This window comes from Tamandua tetradactyla, chromosome 23 (assembly GCF_023851605.1).
Source record: "Tamandua tetradactyla isolate mTamTet1 chromosome 23, mTamTet1.pri, whole genome shotgun sequence".
Taxonomy (NCBI): Eukaryota; Metazoa; Chordata; class Mammalia; order Pilosa; family Myrmecophagidae; genus Tamandua; species Tamandua tetradactyla.
This window is the reverse complement of record NC_135349.1, coordinates 54,354,430-54,378,421: the sequence shown is the minus strand read 5'-3', so window position 1 is coordinate 54,378,421 and position 23,992 is coordinate 54,354,430. Positions and strand designations below refer to the sequence as shown.

Sequence of the window (23,992 nt, the reverse complement as noted above, 5' to 3'; positions counted from 1 at the left end):
AGATGTGATTTAATCATGAGTGGTTGTTAAGCTGGATTAGGTGATGACGTGTCTCCATTTGGGTGGATCTTGATTAGTTTCTGGAGTCCTATAAAAGAGGAAACATTTTGGAGAAAGAAGGAGATTCGGAGAGAGCAGAAAATGCTGCAGCACCACGAAGCAGAGAGTCCACCAGCCAGCGACCTTTGGAGATGAAGAAGGAAAACGCTTCCCAGGGAGCTTCATGAAACAGGAGGCCAGGAGAGAAAGCTAGCAGGTGATGCCCTGCTCTCCATGTGCCCTTTCAGATGAGAGAGGAACCCTGACTGTGTTCACCATGAGCCTTCTCACTTGAGAGAGGGAGACCCTGAATTTTTTATTGGCCTTCTTGAACCAAGGTATCTTTCCCTGGATGCCTTAGATTGTATATTTCTATAGACTTGCTTTAACTGGGACATTTTTCTCAGCCTTAGGACTGTAAACTAGCAACTTATTAAATTCCCCTTTTTAAAAGCCATTCTGTTTCTGGTATATTGCATTCTGGCAGCTAGCAAACTAGAATATTTGCTATCTGGAATTGTAATGGCCTCACCTCCCTTTGCTGAAATCCTTAAAGATCTTGAACCCCCTAAACTTGGGAGACAGCTCTTGCCACTGGGCCCTGTGCTCTCCTACTAGGCATCTAATGATACTTTCTGTCTTTGAACCCCCGGGGTCTCAGGAATTGGCTATTGAGTGTGTCGGACAACAGAATCCACAACCTTTGTCTGGCAACACATTGATGGACATTCTGGTGGCTTCTGCTTTAGGGCAGCCATGAACAAGGCAGCTGTGAACATCCACCCGCAACTATTTGGGTGGGTGGGTGTCGCTTGTTTTATAATTACAGACGGAAGCCTAATAGATCTGTGACCTGAAGGAGATTTAGTCCAAGAGAATAAAACAACTAGTGAACCAGAAAAGCCCCCGTGCCATCCGGGAGGTGCAGAATCTCCATTCTAACCATCATTCTCCCGTCACCGTGCCAGCTTGCCTTGGGCAGCCCTTTACCTCTCTGGACAGTTCTCCCTGTGAAAAATAAGGGTTTCTTTATGCCAAGAAAGGAAAATGGCAGGTTTATAAGATACAGAAACAGAAAATATAATGAAACTTAGGGAGAAAAATCTAGAAAATGTGTTTCTCAATGTCATTAATATATTATTAATATAAATAGAAGGTCAATTTAAACACTGAGTCAAAACAGGCCAAACAGAAGAGAGAAGTGGCCTAGGCCAGTGCGAGCTTTTCCATTAAAGGATAGAAGAAGGATCTGGAAAAAAAAAAGATTTAATTTAATTCTGTTTGTGTGCGTGTTCAGTAAAACTTGACTTATATTGGGCAGCTAGTTCTTAGGCTGTAGTTTGGGGAAACCTTTCCTGGGTTCAAGTCCCACCACTTCCACTTAGAATTCACATGACTGTAAGCAGATTCCTAAATTCATATGAAGCACTCAAAGTGCCCACATAAAAAGAGAGTTCAGTGAGTGCTAGCATTTTTATTATTCCTTTAAAAAGCTCTATTTTTTTTTTCTCAGTAGCATGAGTTTTTCTATTTCACCAATATAAATGTCATACCACCACAAAGACAATTTGGATTTCTGATCTTGTGGGCCAATAAATAAAAATCATCAATCAATCAATAACACCAAATGGACTATTTTCTCAAGAATGCTTTGATTTTTAATCTTTCTTTTTCTGCTTCCCTCTTCGCTCTGTATTCTTCATTGATCTTCCTCATTGTGTTTTTTTTTTGTCTGCACTTTGATTTCAGGCTACAGGGAAGTAGTCAGTATAGAAAAAGAAACTAAAAGATACCAGGGTGAAACTGATAAGGGAGCGCCCTGGGGAGAAGTAGAAAGAAGAGCCCGAGGATGTGGTAACTAGTCCTGAACTACAGGCAGAGAATGAGGCTCATTTAGTTGCCAGAAACAAAATTAAATAAAATCAGCATTTCTTAAGAGGGTGAGGTGTGCACTGCCAGTTCTGCACCCACTTAAATCCACACCCCTCTGTACAGATGACTATTTAGAACAGACAGATTGGCCAATGGCAAATTTACTGGGCTCACATAAGAAATTGACTATTTTCAACTACTTTTAACATAAAAAAGGCAATTTCTTAGGGTTCAACCAAATAATCACTCTAAATAATGGCTGTTTTTCCCAACTTACTATTTGACTAAAAGTTAGATTGCTGAATTGGACTAATATTATTATTTGAAAGTAGAAAAGAATAGAAAAGTATGTGAAAACATGTTTATTTCAGGATAGGTATATTTTTAATTAAGGGCTTTAGGCAAATAACTATAATACCATAAACTGGCAATGACTTGGCAACATGCAAATATTTCAGATTGGAATGTCATGCTCATTCCTGATAAATTTACATAGAATAAATTCTCATAAGACATTTGGTTTCAAAATTATACATACAAATTGGTCTTAACCCTTAGAATAATTAAAAGTAAAATATAAATATAAGGTCAATTTAAACACTGATATTAATTTATTTTAGCTAATCCAAGATAAAGAGAGCTATATTTTAAAAAGCTGAGGTCAAAAAATCTTTAGGAGATATACATATGTGCATATGTACATTTGAAGATTAAGTGCTAAAAAACAATTCCTTTATTATTTTTCTTTTTTTATTAATTTTTCAATTAAAAATATAACAATAAACACAAAGATTCTTAACTTATGATCATTCTGTTCTACACATATGTGGTAGTTAGATTAGTTGTCAGCTTGGCCAGGTGAAGGCACCTAGTTGTGTTGCTGTGGACATGAGCCAATGGTAGGTGAACCTCATCTGCTGCTGATTACATCCGCAGTCAGCTAGGAAGCGTGTCTGCTGCAGTGAGTGACGTTTGACTTAATTGGCTGGTGCTTAAATGAGAGAACGCAACGTAGCACAGCCTAAGCAGCTCGGCATACCTCATCTCAGCACTTGCAGCTCAGCCCAGGCCTTTGGAGATGCAGAAAGAAGTCACCCCGGGGAAAGCTGTTGGAACCCAGGGGCCTGGAGAGATGACCAGCAGAGACCACCCTGTGCCTTCCACGTAAGAAAGAACCTCAGTGGAAAGTTAGCTGCCTTTTCTCTGAAGAACCAACAAAATAAATCCCCTTTTATTAAAAGCCAATCCGTCTCTGGTGTGTTGCATTCCGGCAGCTAGCAAACTAGAACAACATATAATCAGTAATTCACAATATCATCACATAGTTTGCACATTCATCATGATCATTTCCTAGAACATTTGCATCAATTCAGAAAAAGAAATAAAAGACAACAGAAAAAAATTCATACATACCATACCCCTTACCCCTCCCTTTCATTGATCACTAGCATTTCAATCTAAGTTTATTTTAACATTGTTCCCCTTATTATTTATTTTTATTCCATAAGTTTTACTCGTCTGTTGATAAGGTAGATAAAAGGAGCATCAGACACGAGGTTTTCACAATCACGCAGTCACATTGTGAAAGCTGTATCATTATTCAATCATCTTCAAGAAACATGGTTACTGGAACACAGCTCTACATTTTCAGGCAGTTCCCTCCAGCCTCTCCACTACATCTTGACTAACAAGGTTATATCTACTTAATGTGTAAGAATAACCTCCAGGATAACCTCTCGACTCTGTTTGGAATCTCTCAGCCATTGCCACTTTGTCTCATTTCTCTCTTCCCCCTTTTGGTTGAGAAGGTTTTCTCAATCCCTTGATGCTGAGTCCCAGCTCATTCTCGGATTTCTGTCCCAAGTTGCTAGGAAGGTCCACACCCCTGGGAGTCATGTCCCACGTAGACAGGGGGAGGGTGGTGAGTTTGCTTGTTGTGTTGGCTGGGGAGCGAGGTCACATCTGAACAACAAAAGAGGTTCTCTTGGGGGTGACTCTTAGGCCTAATTTTAAGTAGGCTTGACCTATGCTTTGTGGGGTTAAGTTTCATATGAACAAACCCCAAGACTGGGGGCTCAGCCTATTGCTTTGGTTGTCCACACTGCTTGTGAGAATATCAAGAATTCAACTTTGGGAAGTTGAATTTTCCCCCTTTCTCACCATTCTCTGCAGGGGACTGTGCAAATACTTTTTTATTTACCATTCAAATCACTCTGGGATTTATCGGGGCATCACTCTGGACAAATCAACAAAATCTCATGCCCTACTCAAGGTTCCATGTACTATGGTGTTCAATTAAGCTGTCTACATAAGTTATATTAGGAAATGCACTAGTCAAAATATAAATTTTGTACCAAATAAACATTTTTTGCTTTAGTATCATCCATAAGTTAAAATTTTAAAATATTAATTACCATCTATTTTCAACACCCTGCAGTAATGACATTCCTTTGTTCTTCCTCAGGCAAAAATATTTTTCAAATTTGTACATTTAGTCACTATCATTATACACTCTAGGCATTCCTAGACTATACCATCTCAGTCTTTATCATCTGTCTTTCTTTCTGATTTCATTTGTGCCCCCAGCCCTCCTCCTTCTATCATTCTCACATTCAGCTTCATTCAGTTAAAAACCAATTCTTGATGAATACTATTAAGCAAAGGATATAAAACCCATTAAACATCTGTTTCAAAAATACCTTGTTTCCCAAATTTTACCCTTTCCTTTTTTACAAATAAACACTATAGTATTAATACTATAGAGACACAATTGGAATGGGTCCCAAAATATAGCTTTCATGGGGCTTCCTGGAACCATATTTTAGGGCTTTCTATTTTAAGAACATCTTCTCTACTTCAATTAGTTTTACGTTTCCATTTTCCCCTTTATAATTGGCATGGTCTCTTTTCTTGGCAAACTTTTTCCCAATTGTTCCCACCACGGTCTCATGTCTTCTTGCCATTTCTTCATTGGACCCATCAAGCTCCACTGTTTCATCTTCAATGTCTTCTGCTTTTTTCTTTGCAGTCATCTGCAGCATCAATTTCTCAACCTCAGGATTAAGTCTTTGAACGACATTCCTCCAGGTCTTCATGTAGCATAAAACTCTGCTCTTCTATTATGAAACTCTCTTTAAGTTCTGGCAAATCCAAGTATCAGCGGTCTTCACTAGTGATTTTCTTCTCTTCCTCTTCTAGTTGTTTCTTGGTTTCTGAGTCCAATCCCATTTGCATGAACTTTATGCGCAGCAAATTCTTAGACAACTTGGTCTTATGCTCAGCTGCCATGCTAACCTCCCACCTGGCCAGATTTAATTTAATTTTAACTTTTAAAATTTATTAAAATTAAATTTTAAAAATCCATTTGTCATTTGCACTAGCCACATTCTAAGAGCTCAGTGTCCACAGGAGGCTAGCATGCCACTGGAGCATTCTTTAAGACCCATCCTTTCTTTAATGCTCTACCAAATTGGAAAAGAACTTTAGAAATTGTCTAGTCCAGTGGTTCTTGTATTATTTAGGGTTCTCTAGAGAGAATCAACAGGAAATATCTATAAATATAAAATTTATAAAAGTGTCCCATGTAACCGTGGGAACATTAAGGTTCAAAATCCACAGGGCAGGCTGTGAAGCCGACGATTCTGATGGAGGGTCTGGACGAATTCCACAGGAGAGGCTTGCCGGCAGAAGCAGGAAGAGAGTCTGTTTCTTCTGAATCCTCCTTAAAAGGCTTCCAGTGATTAGAATAAGCATAACTCATTAAAGAACACACTCCCCTTGGCTGATTACAAATGGAATCAGCTGTGGATGCAGCTGACGTGATCATGATTTAATTCCATGAAATGTCCTCATTGCAACAGACAGGCCAGCACTTGCCCAACCAGACAAATGGGCACCACCACCTGGCCAAGCTGGCACATGAACCTGACCATGACACATCTCCACCCTGGCTTGATGAGAATCATTTGTTTCCAGGCTCCACTCCCTGGGATCTTGATTTAATTGATCTAGGATAGGGCCCAAACATCAGGGTTTCTTTGTTTCCTACTTTAAAGCTCCTCTGCAAATGTAACTGGGCTGCCAGGGCTGCTTCTTAAACTTAAGCATCTTTCAGAATGACTGGGAAGGGCTTGTGAAAAGGCAGATTGTTGGCCCCACCCCAGAGTTCTAATTCCGTAGGTCTGGAGCGGGGGCCAGAGAATGTGCACTCTGTGACCAGTTCCCAGGGAGGCTGGTTTGCTGGTGCAGGGATTGCACCCGGAGAACCAGCACGTCATCTCACCTCTCTACTGCAAGAGTGAGGAATCTGAGGCCTTGCTTCTTACTGGTCTAATTTCCAGTCCTGGCTCCCACAGGGTCCTGGCAGCCGGACCCTGGCTGGCCCTTTTTGCCTTTTGAGATTCCCAAATGAAGTTCAGTGGAATTAGTTCTCTAGAGAGGCTTAGTGGTCAGGGGCTGTCGCAGGACCGCCTGATGGTAGAATATCCGAGCGGAGCTCAGGTGGGAGGCTTGTTTTCTTTGTGCAAGGGAATGGGGCAGCAGGGAGAAAGCTTATGGAGGGAGCTGGACCTGAGAAGGAGCTCTGGGAGTCTTGGCTCTGATCCCGGCTCCGGGCCTGGCTGACCAAGTGTGGGCAGGACACGGTCCCATCAGGAGCTTGCCTTAGGTGGGACTGGCCAGAACGAAGAGTTGACACGAGTGAGAGGAGTTTGAACAGCGGGAAACTACTGATGTTTTAAGTACTTTTTTAAAAAAATATTTCTATTGAGAAATACCTGCACATGTACGGTCCAGCCATGTTATACGGTCAGTGGCTCACAAGACCATCATACAGGCAGGGATTCTTCACCATGAGTATTGCTAGAATATTTGCATCACGCCAGAAAAATAAAGGAAAAGGGGAAAAAAAAAGAACTCATTCATCCCTTACCCCTTACCCTCAACCTCACTGACCTGCAGTATGTCAATCTACCTATTTTTAAGGTATAATCATTTAATTGATGCAGAGAGGTATCAAAATAGGAAATTGAAGTGTGCATGGAATTTGGGTTTGTTGGAGAGGGAGGGTAGTTTTTGCCTCTTGAATGGGGAAATGGAGCAGCTGAGTTTGTGTCATACCAGTGGGCACCTGTGCCGGCCCTTTCTGGCCTCCTCTGCCTCTGCCCGCTCTGGGGAGTGCCCGGCAGCCCCTCCCCGGCCAGCCCATGCCCCGGCTGAAATGCCCAGCCGTTGCCTGTTCCTTCCTACGTACAGGGATTCCTGGTCCCAGGTCATCCCAGATCTCCTGGATTGCACAAGAGGAGCCATGGAAAGCGGTCGGACACTTTTCCCAGGAGATCTGGAAGACGGCTGGCTGCTCAGGTGAGGGCTGGAGGCGGGCAGCTGGGAAGGGGGCTGCAGTGTGGAAGCGTGCCCCTCCATGCCCACTTTCCCAAAGACGTTTCTCGTGAATCTGCCAGTTCCGGGAGAGAAAAAGTCAGCATGGAGTTAGGAGCAGGGACCCTCAGAGTTAGGGTCAGGTAGAAGGGGAGGAAAAAGGAGAAAGAGATGTGCAGGTTAGAGCAGAGATGGACTTAACAGAGAGGGTCAGCCTGCTCACTCTCCTTTATTGGAACAGTCAAGTCAGGTGTCATTGTAGGAAACTTCCCTTCTTCACCATATGCAGTCCCTATTCCATGAGATGACAGCAGCTTAATTTCAGGGAAATTCCAAGCGACGTTGAAAATTTGGTCTCCCTGAGAGACACCTGTACCTTCAGTTTCTAGGGCAGAGGAGTCCTCCCCCAGCCTCTGGTACCCTCCAGCCCAGAAACAGCTCTGCCCTGGTGGCTGTTTTGAAAAGGAAGCCAGGCAGGGTCCTGCTTTCCAGGTCTCCCCTCTCCTCCAGGGCTAAGTAGCTGGGGCATCTTCCAAGGTTTATTTTGCCTGAAGAAACTCGGAGACCAAATAGAGTCTTGATTTCCACAAGGACAGAAAGATATCCCCCTGTGGGAACTTTCCCTGTCTAAAGGGAAAGTCATTTCATTTACACCTCTCCTCCCCACCCCTGCTTGGTCTGGGCCGAGCAGAGTTGACCACCTCTCTCCTCATCCTTGTGTGGGATGATTCCTGGGGCTTCCTACTCTGCCATCTTCCCATAGTCCTCTCCCCAGAATTGGCTGTTTGTCTGATGATTTTCTCATGATTAGACTGGGAGAAGGTAAGTACCATTTTCCACACATCATTTCAGGAGTATAGCCGATCAACCTGACTTATCACGGCTAATGTTGACCTTGATCATTGGCTGAAATAGTCTTTATCAGATGTCTCCACTGTAAAGTGATTTATTCCCTCTTTCCATAGTGCACTTTTTGGTAGGAAGTCAATCTTGCAGCCCACACCTAAGACTTGGGAAATTATGCTCCCCTCTTGTAGGGTGGAGGATCAACGAAAATAATTTGGAGTTCTTTGGTATGGAAGATTTCTCTTCTCACCGCTTTTCTTTATTTTTTCAATAATTTTATTTATATACTTATATAAGTATGGGCTCGTGGATATTTATTTTATACTGTGGATTATAATCCAATATTACTTCATTTATTTCGCTCAAATTGTTCCAGCTTTTGCCATCGGGAACTTTCAGTTGGCTCCTGTGTCTGTTTTCACATACCTCACCATTGCGCTTTTGGTTTGTTTCAGTACTTTCTTACTTTCCCGACTGCAAGATGCCCAGGCTAATCTTGTCTATTTCTAGTCCCAGTCCAAGAATCAGTCATTTCTCCAAGGAGCCATGGTTACCTTTATTGACTGTTTTTCTTTAAAATTTTTTTTTAGCATTCCAAAGCATTTACAAAGATATAAATTTTTAAACGGTGAGTTAAAGTAGAAAACACATGGAAATTCTACATTTTTTCATGCATAATCAGGGAGCAGTGATGTATAAAGGAGATCCACATGAAAGAAAGACCACAGGACACAGAGAAAGGAATCGTTGGCTACGAGTGGAAACAGCAGTGGGATGGAAAGCTGACAACACTAGCTGGAGACAGCATTGGGGAGGGCTGTCCCCTGTCCCCTGGGGAGGGGCCTCTGAGAGAGGTCGTCTGATGCTGGGCCCCCTGCTTCAGTGCCTCTGGCCTGTATATGAGTGAATGCTGCCTACAATTCTACCCAGCATCGGGGATGTCTCAGGGATCAGACAGCTGGAGGGGGCAGCAGCAGTGAAAGGATCACAGTGTCCTGCTTTCCTCCACAGGCACCAAGTTGTAAAGGAAAGTAATTTAATTTACCCTCATTACCACATCAAAGCACTAGCCCCAAAGCCGGAGGCGTGGTGGAGCTTAGTTTCCATACAGGGTCTCCTTACCTGCCTGCACTGTAAGCTTGTCTTCAGCTCCCAGCTAGAGACAACGTGCTCCCAATGTTGGGGTGTGGATGTCTGGGAAATTTCTCCAGTCTTGACCCTTCTAAGTTTGGGGCGTTTTCTGGCTCTTGTTTTCACAATCGGTCTGACTCAGGCTGACGCTGCCAACCTTTCCACTTAGCGAAAGAAGACCCGGCTCTCGCTGTCTAGGGAGGCGGCTCCTCTCCTGGAGCCCGCCCAGGGCAGGAAAAGCCCATTTTTTTGCCGACTGTGCTGCGCGGGGAGGTGGGGGAGGGTGACGAGGGGGAGGGGGAAGGGTGGTGGGAGGCGGAGGATGGGGGAGGGGGAGGGGACGGATGGGAGGCGGAGGAGGGGGAGGGGGAGGGGTGGGGGAGAGGGCAGGAGGTCAGACGTCCCGGTGTCCGAGGGCAGTCTCCAGGCCGGGCTGCAAGCTCTGATGTCCTCTTGCTCACCCGCCGGGAAGGCACTTAAGCCCCCCACCCCAGCCAGCCCCACCGGCACCCTCCGAGCCGGGGTCAGCTGGAACCGGGTGACGCAGGGGCGTGGTCGGAGAACTGTGCTGCCTCTGCGCGGAGGAGGGCTGTCACGTCCCGGCTGTGAGGAGCAACCGGCCACTCTGTTTTCTTCCCGTTTTTCTGTTTTTAAACTGAACAGTCTGTAAGGAGCGCGCATGGGTGCGGGTGGAAGCAACACCCTACAGGGGGCAGGTACAAAGTGGCTTATTCCCATTTTGGGGAAAAATAAAAAAACCAAAACCAGGGGGCGAGGGGGCCCCCGCGCGTCCCCGGGGAGGGGCTTCTGGCCGGTGGGCCGCAGCGTCCCGACCCGCGGAGGCAGGCGAGAGGACCGGGGGGATGACCGCCCCTCGCCGCGCCCCCGGTCCGGGAACAACCGGAAGCTGGAACCGGGCGGTCGGAAGGGAAACGCGGGGACACCAGCGGGGTCTGAAGCGCCGGCGCGCCCGCCCGCTCGGGCCCGGCCGCAGCTCTTGAGGCCTCGGCGGGGGCGCGCAGGTGAGAGCCGCTGGGCGGGCCCCCGAGCGGAGGGGCGGGGCCTCGCGACAGCTGGCCAATCACTGTCGGCGCACGGGCGGGGCGGGGCGGCGTCGTTGCCGGGCGACGCGGCCCTGGCCTCCGCGCTCGGTGTCTGTCCCCCTGGGCGCGCGGCTCGCGGCCTCTCGCGGCTCCGGCTGTGTCCGCTGCCGCCGCCGTGGCACTGGGGCCAGGTCGCCTCCGCGCCTCCGGGGGTAAGCGGGCCGCGGAGCGCTCGGCCTCCCCACGCCCTGCCCTCCCTGCCGGGGTCCGAGGCCCCGGGGGAGGGGGCTGCGGAGGGTCTTATTTCTTTTCCTTCTTTCAAAAGAAATGTGTCCCCCGGGTTCCCACATATGCACCGCCTCATCCGGTTTCCTTTTCTTCCTTTTCAGTGTTGGACATTTGCTCTGCTGTAGATTTTTTTTTCTCTACCGCGCTCATGTTCCTTTATTTTTTTCCTCATCGCCTCTTTCCTTCCTAAAGCTAGATCTCTGCACTGCCCTCGTCTCCAATCTTGATTAGTCCCGGCCACTGTGTTTTTCTTACTTCGGATGCCTGTTTTTTTCCCTAGTCTTTCTCATTCTTGGGTGTTTCTGAAGGTCCTCTTCGATACCGAATCAACAAGGCCAGGCAAATCCTTCTGGGACTCGATCATGATTTATTTACTAAAGGCTAGTGCTCTCCTTGTTCAAGCTCAGTGCAGCTGCCAGAGACCGGAGCTGGCATCCGTTGAGTGTTTCCCATGCCTGAAGCTCTGCTAAGCGCTTTCATCCATGAGATTCAATCCTTCACGGCCTGCTGCGGGTGAGTACATCCGTGGGAGGAGGCCGGGACCCGGGATGCACTTACAGCAGCGCTGCGGGACTTGGCGGAATGCTTACAATTTTAAATTTAGTTACCAGCATGTAGGAGCCAGGAGGTTTCACATCGAAATGATATATATATATTTGGCTTTCTTGAAAAATCTTCAAATTGGCAGTTCTGGGTTCCCAGCTGTCCCCTTTAAACAAGGTATGGTTTCTTGGGTCCCCCAAAGTCCCAGCCATCCTATGCCCAGGCTCCGAGTGGGTGTGTCAGGCTTGGCTGCTGGAAGCATTAAGTTTCTGTCTCCACTGTATTTATTTTCTCACCAGCTCTGGGGGCTCACTGAACTCTCCCATGGGCTGCAGTTCCCCCAGCAACTGTGGTAGGCCCCTCCTCCTCGACCTGCTCAGGGCCTAAATCAGCTTCCGTTATCTGGAGACATTTTCTCTTATTCCGAAGAAGGGTTTAATGCCCGTCTTATAGTAAGTGCTCAATAAGTTTGTCTAGTTTAGGAGATTCCATGAACCCTTCTGTCATCTCAAGGAGAAAAGCTTTTGTCCAGAAATCAGGTCACACCCACTTTTTTGGACTTGGTGCACTTCCTGGGGTGGAATGGTCTGCCTTCGGAGCGAGAACCCTTACACTGGACGCTGCTCTGCTCCTGGTCAGCAAAGAAACACCCACCGACTGAATAGCTCACCTTGCCCAGCCCTGCTACCCCTGGTGTTTGTAATTTATAGCTCTGCTGGCTTGAAAGCAGTATTGACTTTTGCTACAATTTAATAGTTCTCTCTTCACCCTGAGGATTAAAACCCTGGAAATACTAACTAGAGACAAACCTCAGAGGTTATTTTTCTTTCAGCAGAGCGACAGTTGAATCGATCAGAATCCTAAAGCTCCTAAAACATCTTTAACTCCAAAAAAAGCAGGAGTTGCAAACTCAAACGCTCCCGGGGCTGGGTGGGGGCTGTGGGGAACTGGGGCATATGCCCAGTGTTGCTGGATGCTCTGATTGTTCATGAAATATTTGGATTTTATAAGAATGCTCCAAATTTTTGAATGTTTGCAACTGCATTTTAAAAAAAAGTTAAACACTATGATCCCACTCTGCACACCGTGCAGGCAGCCAGGGGTGCCTCAGCTTTCCTGGTTGACATGGGTGTGTCTCTGAGGACTCCCGCGTGTCCCGGATACCTGGAGGAATTGCCTGGAATCTGCCCCTCCCCGAGTTCTTGGCCCTGGGAAGTGCAGTGGGGTCTCTGCCCTCTGTCTTGGGGACCTTAGTTCTCAGGGTCTGAGGGGAAAAAGAGGTGGAATCTGAAGTGGCTTGGGGTGTCTGAGCATCTGGCACACCCCACTGGCAGGTAGTCAGATTTCTATCCCCATTCTTGAGAGACAGCTGGGTCTGGTCTGGAAAAATCGGGTTCATCCCACTTCTTTCTGAGGTGCAGAGTCTCAGGGCAGGGTCCAGGGGAGTTCCCGGGCCTGTTTCCTAGATTCTTCTTGGGGAGCAGGTCCCTGCTGCTGGTCTTGGGGGCACCTAGAGGACCTGCTGACCAACCCAGGAGCCTTTATTGAAATCCAAGGGCTCATTGGAGACACCCCAAGGCTTTTAGGAGAAGCCCTTTGTGCTGAGACCGTCCTCTCTCTCCACCCAGTGGGGTGCACAGTAAAGGGCATGTGGGCGTCAGCAAGTGTCCCCCAACGTCCCCTCCTGAGTGCCACCAGACCCTATTGTAACTGTAAATCAGGATTTAAGGGATGATTTTGATTCCTGAATCAGTATATAGCTATTCTTTTTTGCTTTTTGGAATATTGGAGTAGACAGAGGGGGATACCTGAAAGTCCTAAACTATAATTAAGCTGCCCGGATATCTAAAATGATTGTAAAAGCCCTTATCTTGTGCCTTTGTGACTGTTAGAACTGTCATCCCCTGTGGTCATTTTCTTGTAGGGCAAAGGCCCTGATGCTACTGAAGAGTTTGAAGTCAGCCATTAACTAGGCTCAGCCCCCGACATGTGTAAATCCAACCCGCCAGGCTCTGCTAGTGAGATAACTTGTCTCCCTTCCTTTAGGCTCACTCGGTAGTGCTGAAGTGATAGCTCTGCCTCCCCTCCTTTTGGCTTCTGTTCTACTGAAGTGACAGAACACCGCCGCCTTTTCTGCTTAGAACTTGCTGTCTGCAATTGTAATGGCCTCACCTCCCTTTGCTAAAATCCTTAAAAGACCTTGACTCCCCGGACCTCGGGAGACAGCTTTTGGGCCGCTGGGCCCTGGGCCCTCCTAGGAGGCACCAGTGCCCACGCTTTCTCTCTTCGGACCCCCGGGGTGTCCGGAGTTGGTCACTGAGCGGGCTGGGCAGAAGAATCCCGGGCCTTTGTCCGGCAACGCCACGTGAAACCCGGAATTACTTCCAAGCCCCCAGTTTCGCATCTTCCTTGCGTGGCGCCCCGCCTGGCGGGTGGCCCGTGCCGGGTGGCGCGCTCACGGCAATGCGGCCGAGCCCCAGCGCGCAGCCGGCGAGCGCGGAACCCTCGGCGCGGGGAGCCGCAGGGCTGCGCGGGGGGCGGGAGCGGAGGCACTTCCTGTCGTCCCGGCTCCCGGCTCCGCCCGGCGCAGGCCGCCGACGCTCCCGGCCCGCCGAGGGGCCCGGCCGCCGCCCGCGTGAGAAGGGGGCGCTGGGAGGGCGCCGGCGCGCGGGGAGCGGGGGTCGGGATGGGGGGCATTCGGGCCGGCCGGGAGAGAAGGGCCTGGAGCCGGCTCGGGAAGGAGGAGCCGCGGCCGCCGGGACCGTGAGCGGGCGGACCTCCCGGCCTGGCGCGGAGCCGCAGCCGCAGGCAGTGCTGTTGAGAGCCGACGGGTCCATTTCTGGATCCCAGACGGGCTTGAGAGTCAGGGCCAGAGCGCGGGGTTGGGCCCGGCCCGGGGACAGCCTGGCCTCGATGTCCCCGGTTCCCCCGCGGTCAGCGCCGCGCCCCACCGCACCTGCTTTGTAGGATCTCTGCACAACTTTCGCCCCTGATGACAGGGGCACGTCGGGGACGTCATGAGACCTTTATGTGTTTAGGTTGGAAATGCAGATTCTGATTTCAGCCCCGACCTTCCCTGTGTTGGTTGGACTGAGATGTGGGGCTCCTGCATCAGCCACAAAGGGGAGAATTTATGCTCATGTTCATTTGAAACCCACCAAAAAGCACCACAGACTGTGGGGCCACTCTGGAGTCTCTGAGTCTGTTTCTGATTGGGACTGGGGAGGATTTTTAAGGCTCCTCTGAGGGATCCAGGCAACACTGGCTGATTTCTTTCTGCCCTTCCAGGACTCCGGCCGGAAGCTGGAGGGGCTAGGATAGAGGGCGAAACTGCTCAGCGTGTTTCTTAGCTTGGAGACAGAACATGTCTGCAGATGGCGGAGCAGTTGGATCTGCCCAGAACAAGGAGAAAGCTCGAGAGGTATGGATGGGGGGCCAGGATGAGAGACATGCCCTGATAGGAGTTGGGGGGCAGCGGTTCTGAAGCAGAGCATCTGAACCAGCAGAAGAGCAGGACAATGCATGGGGGTGAAGAGAGGGTGACACGATGGGAACTACCCCCTATCCCATACACACACATACACAGTGAGCTTCTCCATAACTGCTTTGCTTTGCCCGGTGAAGTCCATAGTCATTGGCCTCAAGCCTGCATGAGAGAGCAGGGAGGCTGCCTGGGGATCCTGCCAGGGAATTTTGCCCTCTGAACAGTGCTCAGGGCACACAAGAAACCTCACTCTACCCCTGTTGCTCTCCACCTGGGACCACGTTTTCTTGTCCCTCTGGCCCTGAGCATCCAGCCCTACGTGTACCTGCCTCTGGGGGTGTGTAATTACAACCTGCGGAGGGACAAAGATCACTGAGCTTGCAGGCAGAGGGAGATGAGTCAGCTGCAGGCCAGCTCTGTCGTCTGAGAAATGGGGATAACCTGCCTCTCTCACCAGGTCCTTGGGAGGTTCAAAGGAGAGCATGGACACAAGGGGCCTTGGTGAGCCGTTCATCGGCCCGCGGGTGCCATCTCATTCACCAGACAAGGACCGCACCCAGAACCCGAGTCCGAGAAGCCGCTAACTTTTGGCCTCATGCTCGCAGTGGTTGTGAATATAAATATCAATCAAGCTTTTGTTTTACCATTTTCATACTGTCAGAGTACAAAGACTGGTCACCACTGCTGATTTCCCTGTGTCTGACAGGCTTTTTATGTCTTGATGACACCTGGCAAGCCCCACATGTCCACACTGCCTGCTGCTGGAATCTGTCATGTGGGCAGAGGTAGAGTAACAATTACCGCTCTGTGTTTATCCAGCACCTCATGAAGCGGGAAGCTCTCATAACTGCTCTGAAAGGGAGGCCTGATAGCTGGGTGCTGAGAGGCCGCTTGGCTGGCTGGGATGTTGGGACTGACACCTGGTTCGAGGGTCTTTCCCTCGAGACCCAAGCAGACCAGGGAATGGAGGGCTAGGTGAGAGTCCCCCAGGCAGCCTCTGTGATCCACCCTGTGACAGCAGTGAGGCTTCCCCCCAGCTTCTGAGGAGACGATTTGTTTTAATTTTTGGCACAAAAATGATACAAGATGTGCTAAAGAGAAGATGCACCAAGAGGAGATAGCAGGAGAAGGGGCTCTGGGTCTCGGAAGATTGTCCATGAATGGGCGTGCCGAGGGATGATGCTGGATGCTGAGTCTCGCGAGGTCCCAAGCCACTGCCTCTGGGCCAGGCAACAGCTCAGCTTGTGACATTCTCAGAGCAGGCCCCACCGTGCCCACCGCCAGGCAGGCAGGGAAGCAGGGTGAGGAAGTGGTGCCTGCCCAAAGGAGTCAGGAAATCTCTCTCTGGGGAGGTGCTGCCACAGGGAGGCCAGAGAGGAGTTTTTCTTGTCAGGCCGAGGTGGGGATGCCATTTTGGACCTTGCTTTCCTTGTTAATACATATTATTTTATCATAACAGTAATATTACAAATACATAATATTACCAATACACAGTGCTATTTTTTAATACAAAACGAAACAAAACAAAGCAAAAACCATATGCTAGAGTAGCTGAGGATTAAACTGGGAGGAGGTAAGTGGACCGCATGCCCCTTGCTCGCCTGCCTGGGACATCTCCATCCACTTCCCTGCAGCTTAGTCCTTACTGGGGTGAGCTGGAGGTTGGTGAATCCTTGGGAAGGGGAGAAGATGATACCAGTCTTTTGAGTTGTGCCTTGAATTTGGGGGTGCGCTCCCAAGCCCCGGCTTCCACCTGGCCAGGCCCCAGGCAAGGCGCTCTGGGTTGTCCCTGCCTCCCCCGCCCAGTGCTGATGGCGCTGTCATTCCTAGGCTCCCAGTGACCAACGTCCTCGTCAAGAGATGCTTTCCCGCTTGGAGGGGTTGGGGCCTGTGCAAGCCGCCCGGGAGTCACTGAACATCAAGGTGGAGCCTGAAGAGCCCCACCCTGAGGGGGCTCTGCAGGAGGAAGGGGCTCCCACGGCCCGTGGATGGCTGCCCCCGGGCCACGGCCCTAAGGAGAAAGCTCTTTTCCTGCCCAGCGAAGGTGAGGGAGGGTTCCACAGGGAGGGAGGCAGTGGCATGGGAGGTGGTGGCTTGTGCCAGGTAAGGACCAGGGTCCCTGAGCAGAGGGGGAAGAGATTCCCTGCCATGGATGGGGGGTGAGGACTGCCATCCTGCCTCGTGGTGCCCCACTGTGTGGCATCATGGCCTAATGACCACAGGGTCTGGTGGGAGGAAAGTGGGGTCCAAAGCAGCCAGAAAGTCCCTGTGAGCCCAGCCCTGAGACTCCTGGGGGCAGCGTAGGGTCCCCCCAGCAGGACGAGCTGGCCACCCTGAGGGCTTCTTTCCTCTCTCAGCCCTCCCCTCCCCCCAGGTCCCTGTCCTCCCCAGGGAGGGGAGAGCCAGAGACCGGCAGATGGCTGCAGCTCTCCTCACCGCCTGGTCCCAGGTGAGTGGCTCTGTCTGCCTACCTCCCACCCCCCTCGCCTGCCCCCACGGCCACAGTAGGGGCCTTTCCTGGCTCCCCTGAGGTGCTCAGCCTTTCCTACCCCTGCTGACTCCCCCACTTGGACCGGAAACCTGCTGCTTTGGGCCCATGCAGGAGCAAAGGCACAAGGAAGTGGAGAGGCGGTGTCCTTGATTTGTCCTTGATTGTGAACATGCCCTGCGGTCTGTGTGCCAGACCAGGGGGTTGGGGGTTGGAGGGGAGCATGTGTAGAGGTCCCAAGCCTCCGCGTTCGTTCCCAAAGGACTCTTGGTTTGGTCTCTTGTCTTGTGCTCTACATCAGTGCCCTATTCTATTGAAATAAGTAAATATATAAAGAAGGTGGCCCGCCTGGGGGCTCACCCCCTTCACGGTCCAGATCTACCCAGCAGCCTCAGGCAGGGCAGGGGCTCGGGAGCCTGGGCTCTCTCCACACATCTTGGAGCCATCTCGTCCCTCCTCCAGTCCTGCACAGTGGACGCGGTCATTTCCTGTTATTTCAGATGCCAGTGACCTTTGAGGACGTGGCTTTATATCTCTCCCGGGAGGAATGGGGACGGCTGGACCACACTCAGCAGAGCTTCTATGGGGATGTCCTGCAGAAGAGAGGTGGTCTGTCCCTGGGTAAGGGCTCTTCCTGGGGGGTGTAGGGTGGCAGGGTCTTTGGGGGTATCGGCTTCCTGAGGCCCTGGGATGTGAGAGAAGTGGGGCTCTACACTGCATTGCCTCCCCGTCCACTTCTCTCCACCTTCCCTTCCTTCCCTAGCCCTCCGCCTCTTCTCACTGTCTATCCAGACAGCTCTGGTCCTCCCCAGGGATGGACGTGTCCTGTATCTGTGCTGACGTGGTGGCCGTGGGCCAGGTGTGGCTGCTGGGCAGTTGAAACGTGGCTAGTGCACTGGAGTTTTCCCAGTGAACAGCCACATGTGACCAGAGGCTACCGCGCTGGAGGCGCCTTTAGAGGGAGCCTGCTTTGCGTTGGCTCTTCTGCAGCCTGACTTATTTAAGTGGCTTCACTGTCCTCCTCAGAGGCCCCCATTAGGGGTGTTTCAGCAGACAGCTTGCTCCCGGGTCTGGGAACCACTTGCCCGGGGTGGGGCTGCCCCAAGAAGCCTGCTCTTCTCACCTCGGGGCAGAGCCCCTTCACTTTTCTGGTGGTGACTATTTAAGCCTCAGGGCTTTAACTTCTATGCAGCGGACTCTAGTTTTCTTGGCAGAATTTTGTGAAGTCTCACAGAAACCTCTGAGCAGTCATTCTTCATCTGTTCCTCCATTCATCCAATACATTGGATTGGCTACCCGCCAGCGCATGTGGGGTCTGGTGGGCTTGCCAGTCCTCCCTTGGGTTCGAAGTGCCCTGGTGGGGGGAGGTTCAAGGATCCAGCAGCCAGCTCCCCTCCCTGCTTTAACCGTCCCAGGTATTCTCTGCCTGTTGTTAAGGTTCCCTGAAGCACAGAGCAGCAAGTCCAGGCAAGTCCCTGAAGATCAGAGGGAACACGGCACCCAGTTTTGGCCCCTTGACGGGCCTCAGAGACACCCAACCATCAGCTTCCCTGTTGGTCTGGCTCGTTCCGTTCCTCCCACAGTGCTTGGCTCAGGGCCAGGAGACTGGAGCCCTCTACTCTCTCACTGGTCTGACCAGCATCCCTGGGGCCCTCACCCCAGGGGACCCTATAAAAGGGCCTTTTTGGCCCAGGCTCCTTGGTGGTCAGCTCCCTGGCCTTCCCCAGGCCTTCCACTTGGCCTCTCTCCCCTGTTCCCTCTCACCCCTGAGTCCACTCAGCCTGTGGTCCTGGGTTCACAAGAGCACAAGTCCCGGAACTGAGTCATTTCCGATATTGCTTGGCCCATTGTGGGGGCTGTGCTGATGTAGGGGAGCTGCCAAAGCTGACCTGGCCCAGCCCCTCTTGTGTCACCCTGTCACGTGTTCAAGGAGGCACAGGACAGAGCCCAGGCTTAGCCTTGCAGAGAGCGCTTCTGGCTGTTACCGAAGAAAGTTTTCTGAAGAGGGCAGATGGCACCTTACAGAAAGTAGTGTTTGATTTTACCTGAGTTTCCCGAGCTGCAGTCCCTCCCGTGCTCTTGCTCCCCCACTGCACTGAGGGGTGGAGGCATCTAGTGCTGGAAGGGCCGGGGCTGAGCACAGCTCCTCTTTCCGAACAGGCTTCCCCTTCAGCAGAGCTTTCTGGGCCTCCCAAGCGCAGGAGAAGGGTGAGGCCTCGAGGGTGCACCAGCAGGCGGGAGAGGAGGAGGAGACGGGCGCGTGCACAGGTGAGGGGAGACGTGTAGGGTATGGGCCCAGTGGGTGTGACACTGCACTCCCAGGTGTCCTTGTCACAGAGGTCTTTCTGTCAGTTTCCTGTGGTGTCCCCTGGGGCAGGGCTGCCTCCCCTCCTCGGCCAGGGTGGCTCTCGCTTCCAGAACCCCCCCATGTCCTTGCTCTTATCACCCAGAATTTACTTCCCTGCAGGCTGCCTCCCCCATACCCCGAGTTCCTCACCGAGTCTCTCTTGCTGGACACCCTTTTCCAGGCACCGTCGGGGTGGCGAAGGAGGTGCTGGATCCAACCCCAGCAGCCTTTGGGGACATGAGGCCCTGCAGAACCAGGGCGGGAGGAGCCCAGGGTGGTCTCCTGCCATGCGGGCAGCAGGCGGCCAGCAGTCAAAGTCCCCCAGCTTCCAGCCTCCCAACGCAGAAACCAGCCCCGCTTGAGGCAGGTCTTCCAAACCCCCCAGAGGGCTGTGCTCCTGAGAAATCTGGCGAGGAGACAGGGCCCACGGAGAGCGGCGAGGAGGGCCTGGCTGCCGAGGGCGACGCTGGCAAGAAGACGTACCAGTGTGAGCAGTGCGGCAAGGGCTTCAGCTGGCACTCGCACCTGGTGACGCACCGGCGCACGCACACGGGCGAGAAGCCCTACGCCTGCACGGACTGCGGCAAGCGCTTCGGCCGCAGCTCCCACCTCATCCAGCACCAGATCATCCACACGGGCGAGAAGCCCTACACCTGCCCCTCCTGCTGGAAGAGCTTCAGCCACCACTCGACGCTGATCCAGCACCAGCGCATCCACACGGGCGAGAAGCCCTATGTGTGCGAGCGCTGCGCCAAGCGCTTCACCCGCCGCTCGGACCTGGTCACCCACCAGGGCACGCACACGGGCGCCAAGCCCCACAAGTGCCCCATCTGCGGCAAGTGCTTCACGCAGAGCTCCGCCCTGGTCACCCACCAGCGCACCCACACCGGGGTGAAGCCCTACCCCTGCCCCGAGTGCGGCAAGTGCTTCAGCCAGCGCTCCAACCTCATCGCCCACAACCGCACCCACACCGGTGAGAAGCCCTACCACTGCCTCGACTGCGGCAAGAGCTTCAGCCACAGCTCGCACCTCACCGCGCACCAGCGCACCCACCGCGGCGTGCGGCCCTACTCCTGCCCCCTGTGCGGCAAGAGCTTCAGCCGGCGCTCCAACCTGCACCGGCACGAGAAGATCCACACCACGGGGCCCAAGGCTCTGGCCATGCTCATGCTGGGGGCGGCCGGGGCGCTGGCCACACCCCCACCGGCTCCCACCTAGGAGGCCCGGAGCAGGCGCCAGCACCCAGAGCAACTGACGTGGCCCCTTGGGAGGTGAAGGCTCTGGGGAAGGAAGCAGGGGCTACAGTGTGGGGCGAGGAGGGCCTGGGAAGGGAGTGGGGAGGCGGCTGGCATGGGGCAGGGCGTGCTGACTTGGAAGTTGTGGGGCCAGGAGAAGCTGGCATTCCAGCTGCAGATTAAAGCTCTTAGGGTTCAAGCAGTGGCCTGTGGCTCTGTGTCGAGGGCCCCACAGCTGACCCCGTGTCCTCTCTCAGGCACTCTCACTGATTGCTTTTAGGGCTGACCTGACTTGGGGAGCCTTTGTCCCCAGGCCCATTCCAGAGTGGGGGGATCAGGGCTCTACAGGCTTCCCCGGCCTTCTGAGAACAGAGCTCTCCAGGCCTGAGACTGACTGGGCATTTCTGAGGCTGTGAGCCCCTGTAGGGCCACTTGGTGCTGCCTTCACCCTTGTCCCACGGACACTGCCCTTTGGGCCCTGGGTCTCCCTTGATTCTTGTCTTTGGAAACACACCCAGTGCTTCCTGCTTACCCCATCTCCTGCCCGGCGCCAGCGGTTGTTCAGTGATTGGGCTTTTCCCGGCTTCTTCTGCTGGGGGCCCTCCTGGCCAGGGGTCGCTCTCCTGCCTGGACTGCTCAGTGGCCGCCACCACATCTCACCCCCTTGGCCTGCTCACCGTATCCTCTAAATCTGCCTGCCCACCCATGCCTGGCTCTGCTATGCTCCTGGTCTTCCCTGCTGTTCAAACTCAGTAGCTGCCATTTCCCATTCTCTAATTTTTTGGGGCGGAGGGGTGGGCCCAGCCGGTCTATTAACCCAAATTTGCAGCTCAGCTCCCTGGGTAACTTGCAGGTTTGATCCCCACTGATCTGGAGAAGGCCTACATCAGAGGGGCCGTTGAGAGCCCAGCTGTCTCCATGGCTTGCCACGTGGCCCTGGCCAGCTCCCAGCTCCAGGGGACACAGGCCTTGAGCAGGATGGCCGACTGAGGGTAGGGACAGTGGCCAGCTATTGAACAGCTGCTTGGTACAAGTGAAGGGTTAAGCACTATCTCTGCATCGGCTCTACTCTCCATAGCAAGTCAAGTGGGGCATTTATTATCCTAGTTTTATGGGTACAGAAATTGAGGCTCAGAGAAGTCCAACAATTCTCCCAGAGTCCTTCTGCCACAGCGCTAGAAGCCGAGCTTCAGATCCAGGTCTGCGTGTTGTCTTATAAGGCACCCTGCCCCCCTCCATACCTCTGAAAGACTTGTGCTCTAAGTGCTGGATGCTGAGAAGGGGACAACAGTCTTGCCATTCAGGGATGCTGGACTCAGCTGGGATGTGGGGGGTGAGCTGTCAGCCAGACCTGGGGCAGCTGGCATGGGAACAGGGTGGGAACCCAGGCAAAACTCAGTTGTGTCTGGGAATCTTGGAGAAGTCTGGTTGGGCAGCTGGCAGGACTTGTTGAATTCAGTGGTTATTTCTTAGAGGTAAGGAAGAGCAATTTCTTCACTGCTAGTCTTCCTGGCTCTAGTCACTTGGCCAGAAACAGGATTTCTCTGCTCAGCCCAATGTGAGGGGCTGAGGGGCTCCATATCTATGAGTCCGGCCTGCTGCTCCTGCGGAGCTAGTTTTCTAGTGAGAAAAGCAGAGGTGGGAAGGAGGTTCGTTACAAGGACTCCAGAAGCTGTTGTTACTTGGCATGCCAGTTTTGCATAGAGGATTCACTTGCACAGAGAGTATTCGATTTCAGAGGCATTTTGAGAGTGGGCTGTTGGTTGTGGGCTGCCCCAGCCAAGACTTGGACTTGGACTAGTAGAGGTCTGCTACTTGTGTGGAGCCTTGGCTTGACCTCAGCGGGACCTGAGACCACACTGTCCAGGTGAAACCGTGTCCCTCTTCCACGGCAGTGTGACGAGGTGATTCGGAGGGCCCCGTGGGGAGTGCCTGCAGGTTCCCCTCTGGGTCACTCTCTGGGTCTCTGTCCACTTCTCCCTAGAGGTCCATCCCGGAGCCATCGTTCTGGAACAGATGTGAGGAGAGCATTTTAACTGTGGAACCTGGCAGCTTAAAAAATATTGACAAGAGCAAGTAAGACTGAGGGGGTAGCTGGTCGCCTTGTGGAAGGGCCTGGAAGGCTGAAGGATTTCCCTGCAGAGAGGGTCTTCGGTTCTCTGAGAAGAGGGTGAAGAGGCTCAGAGATGGGCCCGGCTTCCTCCGCGCTCCCGCCTGAGATCCCAGGGCCTCAGCCGCCGGAGAAGCCGCGGGGATCCGTTCACTGTTAGCCGATGTCAGCTGCCTTTCCCTCCGCTCGGGGCTAAACGGAAGGGGAGCGGGGCAATCCCGACCGACCTCGGCGGCCCCCCCACCCCCCGAGGGCCTCCGCCGCCGGTACCGGCGGCTCCTCGCGGCTGCTCGGCTGGCCGGGCGCTCTGGTCTGGACCCGGGTCTCGGTGTCCCCGCCCGGAGGGCGTTAATTCGCCAGATTCCTGGAGGCCCCGCCCCTCCCGCGTTGTCCCTAGCCAATCAATAGTAGGGGCGGGGAGAGGGGCGGGAACCAGCGAAACTGGCCAGTCATGGTTGCCGCTCGTTCTCTGCGCGGTCTTTCTACTTGCACGCCCCTGAGCGTCGTGGTTGCCCGGGGCTCCAGCCCAGGCGCCCGAGTGTGGGACTTACTTTTTCCCTTTCGCCCGACTCGCGCTGCCGAAGGAGGCAGAGGCCAGGGGGGTGGGTCTCCTGGGTTCGCGCCAACGTCACCTCAGAGCCTTTGGCGCCGGCCCGTTTCATGCCCGAGGCCTCGCGCCTCTTTACCCCGGCCGGACCACCGAGACGCCGAGCCTCCTACCTGCCTAGAGAGGCCGTCAATTGCGGGCCACTTCCGGCCTCGCGCAGCCGAGCGCCGTGGACCCCCGGAGACCTGGACAGTCCCTGCGGCCATATCCCGGCACTGACAATGGATGGTCCTCCGGCGCGCCAGCTCCTTGCGGTCCTGCGAGCAGTGGAGGAGTCCCCGACCGTGCTGTCGGGGAGAACCGGGCCTGGGTGCGCGAGCGGTAGTCTGAGAGCGGCCAGGAAGGAACCCGGGGAAACTGAGGCGAAGGGGCTCTCTGGGGAGGGAGGGAAGCGATCGAGAACTGGGAACTGTTGAGTAGGGGCTTGACTGCGTTCATTCCCTCCTTCAGTTTTTTTTTTTTATTATTAATTAACGGAAAAAAAGAAATTAACCTAACATTTAGAAATCATACCATCCTTCAGTTTTTAGTTACGAAAATGAATGCCGAGTTCCAGGTCCTTTGCTGAGTGTTAAGGAATTAG

At 52.6% G+C, this 23,992-nt stretch overlaps 1 protein-coding gene, 1 long non-coding RNA gene and 1 pseudogene across 12 annotated transcripts; 1 reads left to right on the top strand and 2 right to left on the bottom strand.

Moving 5' to 3' along the window:
- Positions 1-4,624: 4,624 nt before the first annotated feature.
- LOC143667629 (M-phase phosphoprotein 6 pseudogene) lies at positions 4,625-5,272 on the bottom strand (annotated as a pseudogene).
- Positions 5,273-9,697: 4,425 nt separating this feature from the next.
- On the top strand, positions 9,698-20,892 carry ZNF205 (zinc finger protein 205). Of its 11 annotated transcripts, none has more exons than XM_077142016.1 (8): positions 9,698-9,980; positions 10,998-11,108; positions 14,427-14,559; positions 16,453-16,666; positions 16,980-17,071; positions 17,611-17,731; positions 19,271-19,378; positions 19,639-20,892. In XM_077142016.1, exons 3-8 carry the CDS (start codon positions 14,503-14,505, stop codon positions 20,673-20,675), a joined length of 1,629 nt encoding a protein of 542 aa, XP_076998131.1. In that variant the 5' UTR covers positions 9,698-9,980; positions 10,998-11,108; positions 14,427-14,502; the 3' UTR covers positions 20,676-20,892. The 11 variants fall into 11 exon arrangements, with proteins under 11 accessions (XP_076998131.1, XP_076998130.1, XP_076998123.1 ...); XM_077142015.1 differs by lacking the exon at positions 9,698-9,980 and adding an exon at positions 10,240-10,286; XM_077142008.1 differs by lacking the exon at positions 9,698-9,980 and adding an exon at positions 10,410-10,519 and having other exon boundaries at positions 10,697-11,108.
- An 877-nt stretch (positions 20,893-21,769) lies between these two features.
- LOC143667634 (uncharacterized) lies at positions 21,770-23,489 on the bottom strand. The gene is made up of 2 exons (XR_013168128.1): positions 23,354-23,489; positions 21,770-22,699 (listed from the first exon to the last, which is right to left on the bottom strand). It is a non-coding gene; the product is annotated as an uncharacterized LOC143667634 (long non-coding RNA).
- Between the last annotated feature and the right edge of the window lie 503 nt (positions 23,490-23,992).

Coding starts and splice junctions, on each gene's coding strand:
- ZNF205 (XM_077142016.1), top strand. CDS start 14,503: ATGTCTGCAGATGGCGGAGCAGTTGGATCTGCCCAGAACAAGGAGAAA. Junction 14,560..16,452: donor ACAAGGAGAAAGCTCGAGAG/GTATGGATGGGG, acceptor TGTCATTCCTAG/GCTCCCAGTGACCAACGTCC. Junction 17,072..17,610: donor TCCTCACCGCCTGGTCCCAG/GTGAGTGGCTCT, acceptor CTGTTATTTCAG/ATGCCAGTGACCTTTGAGGA.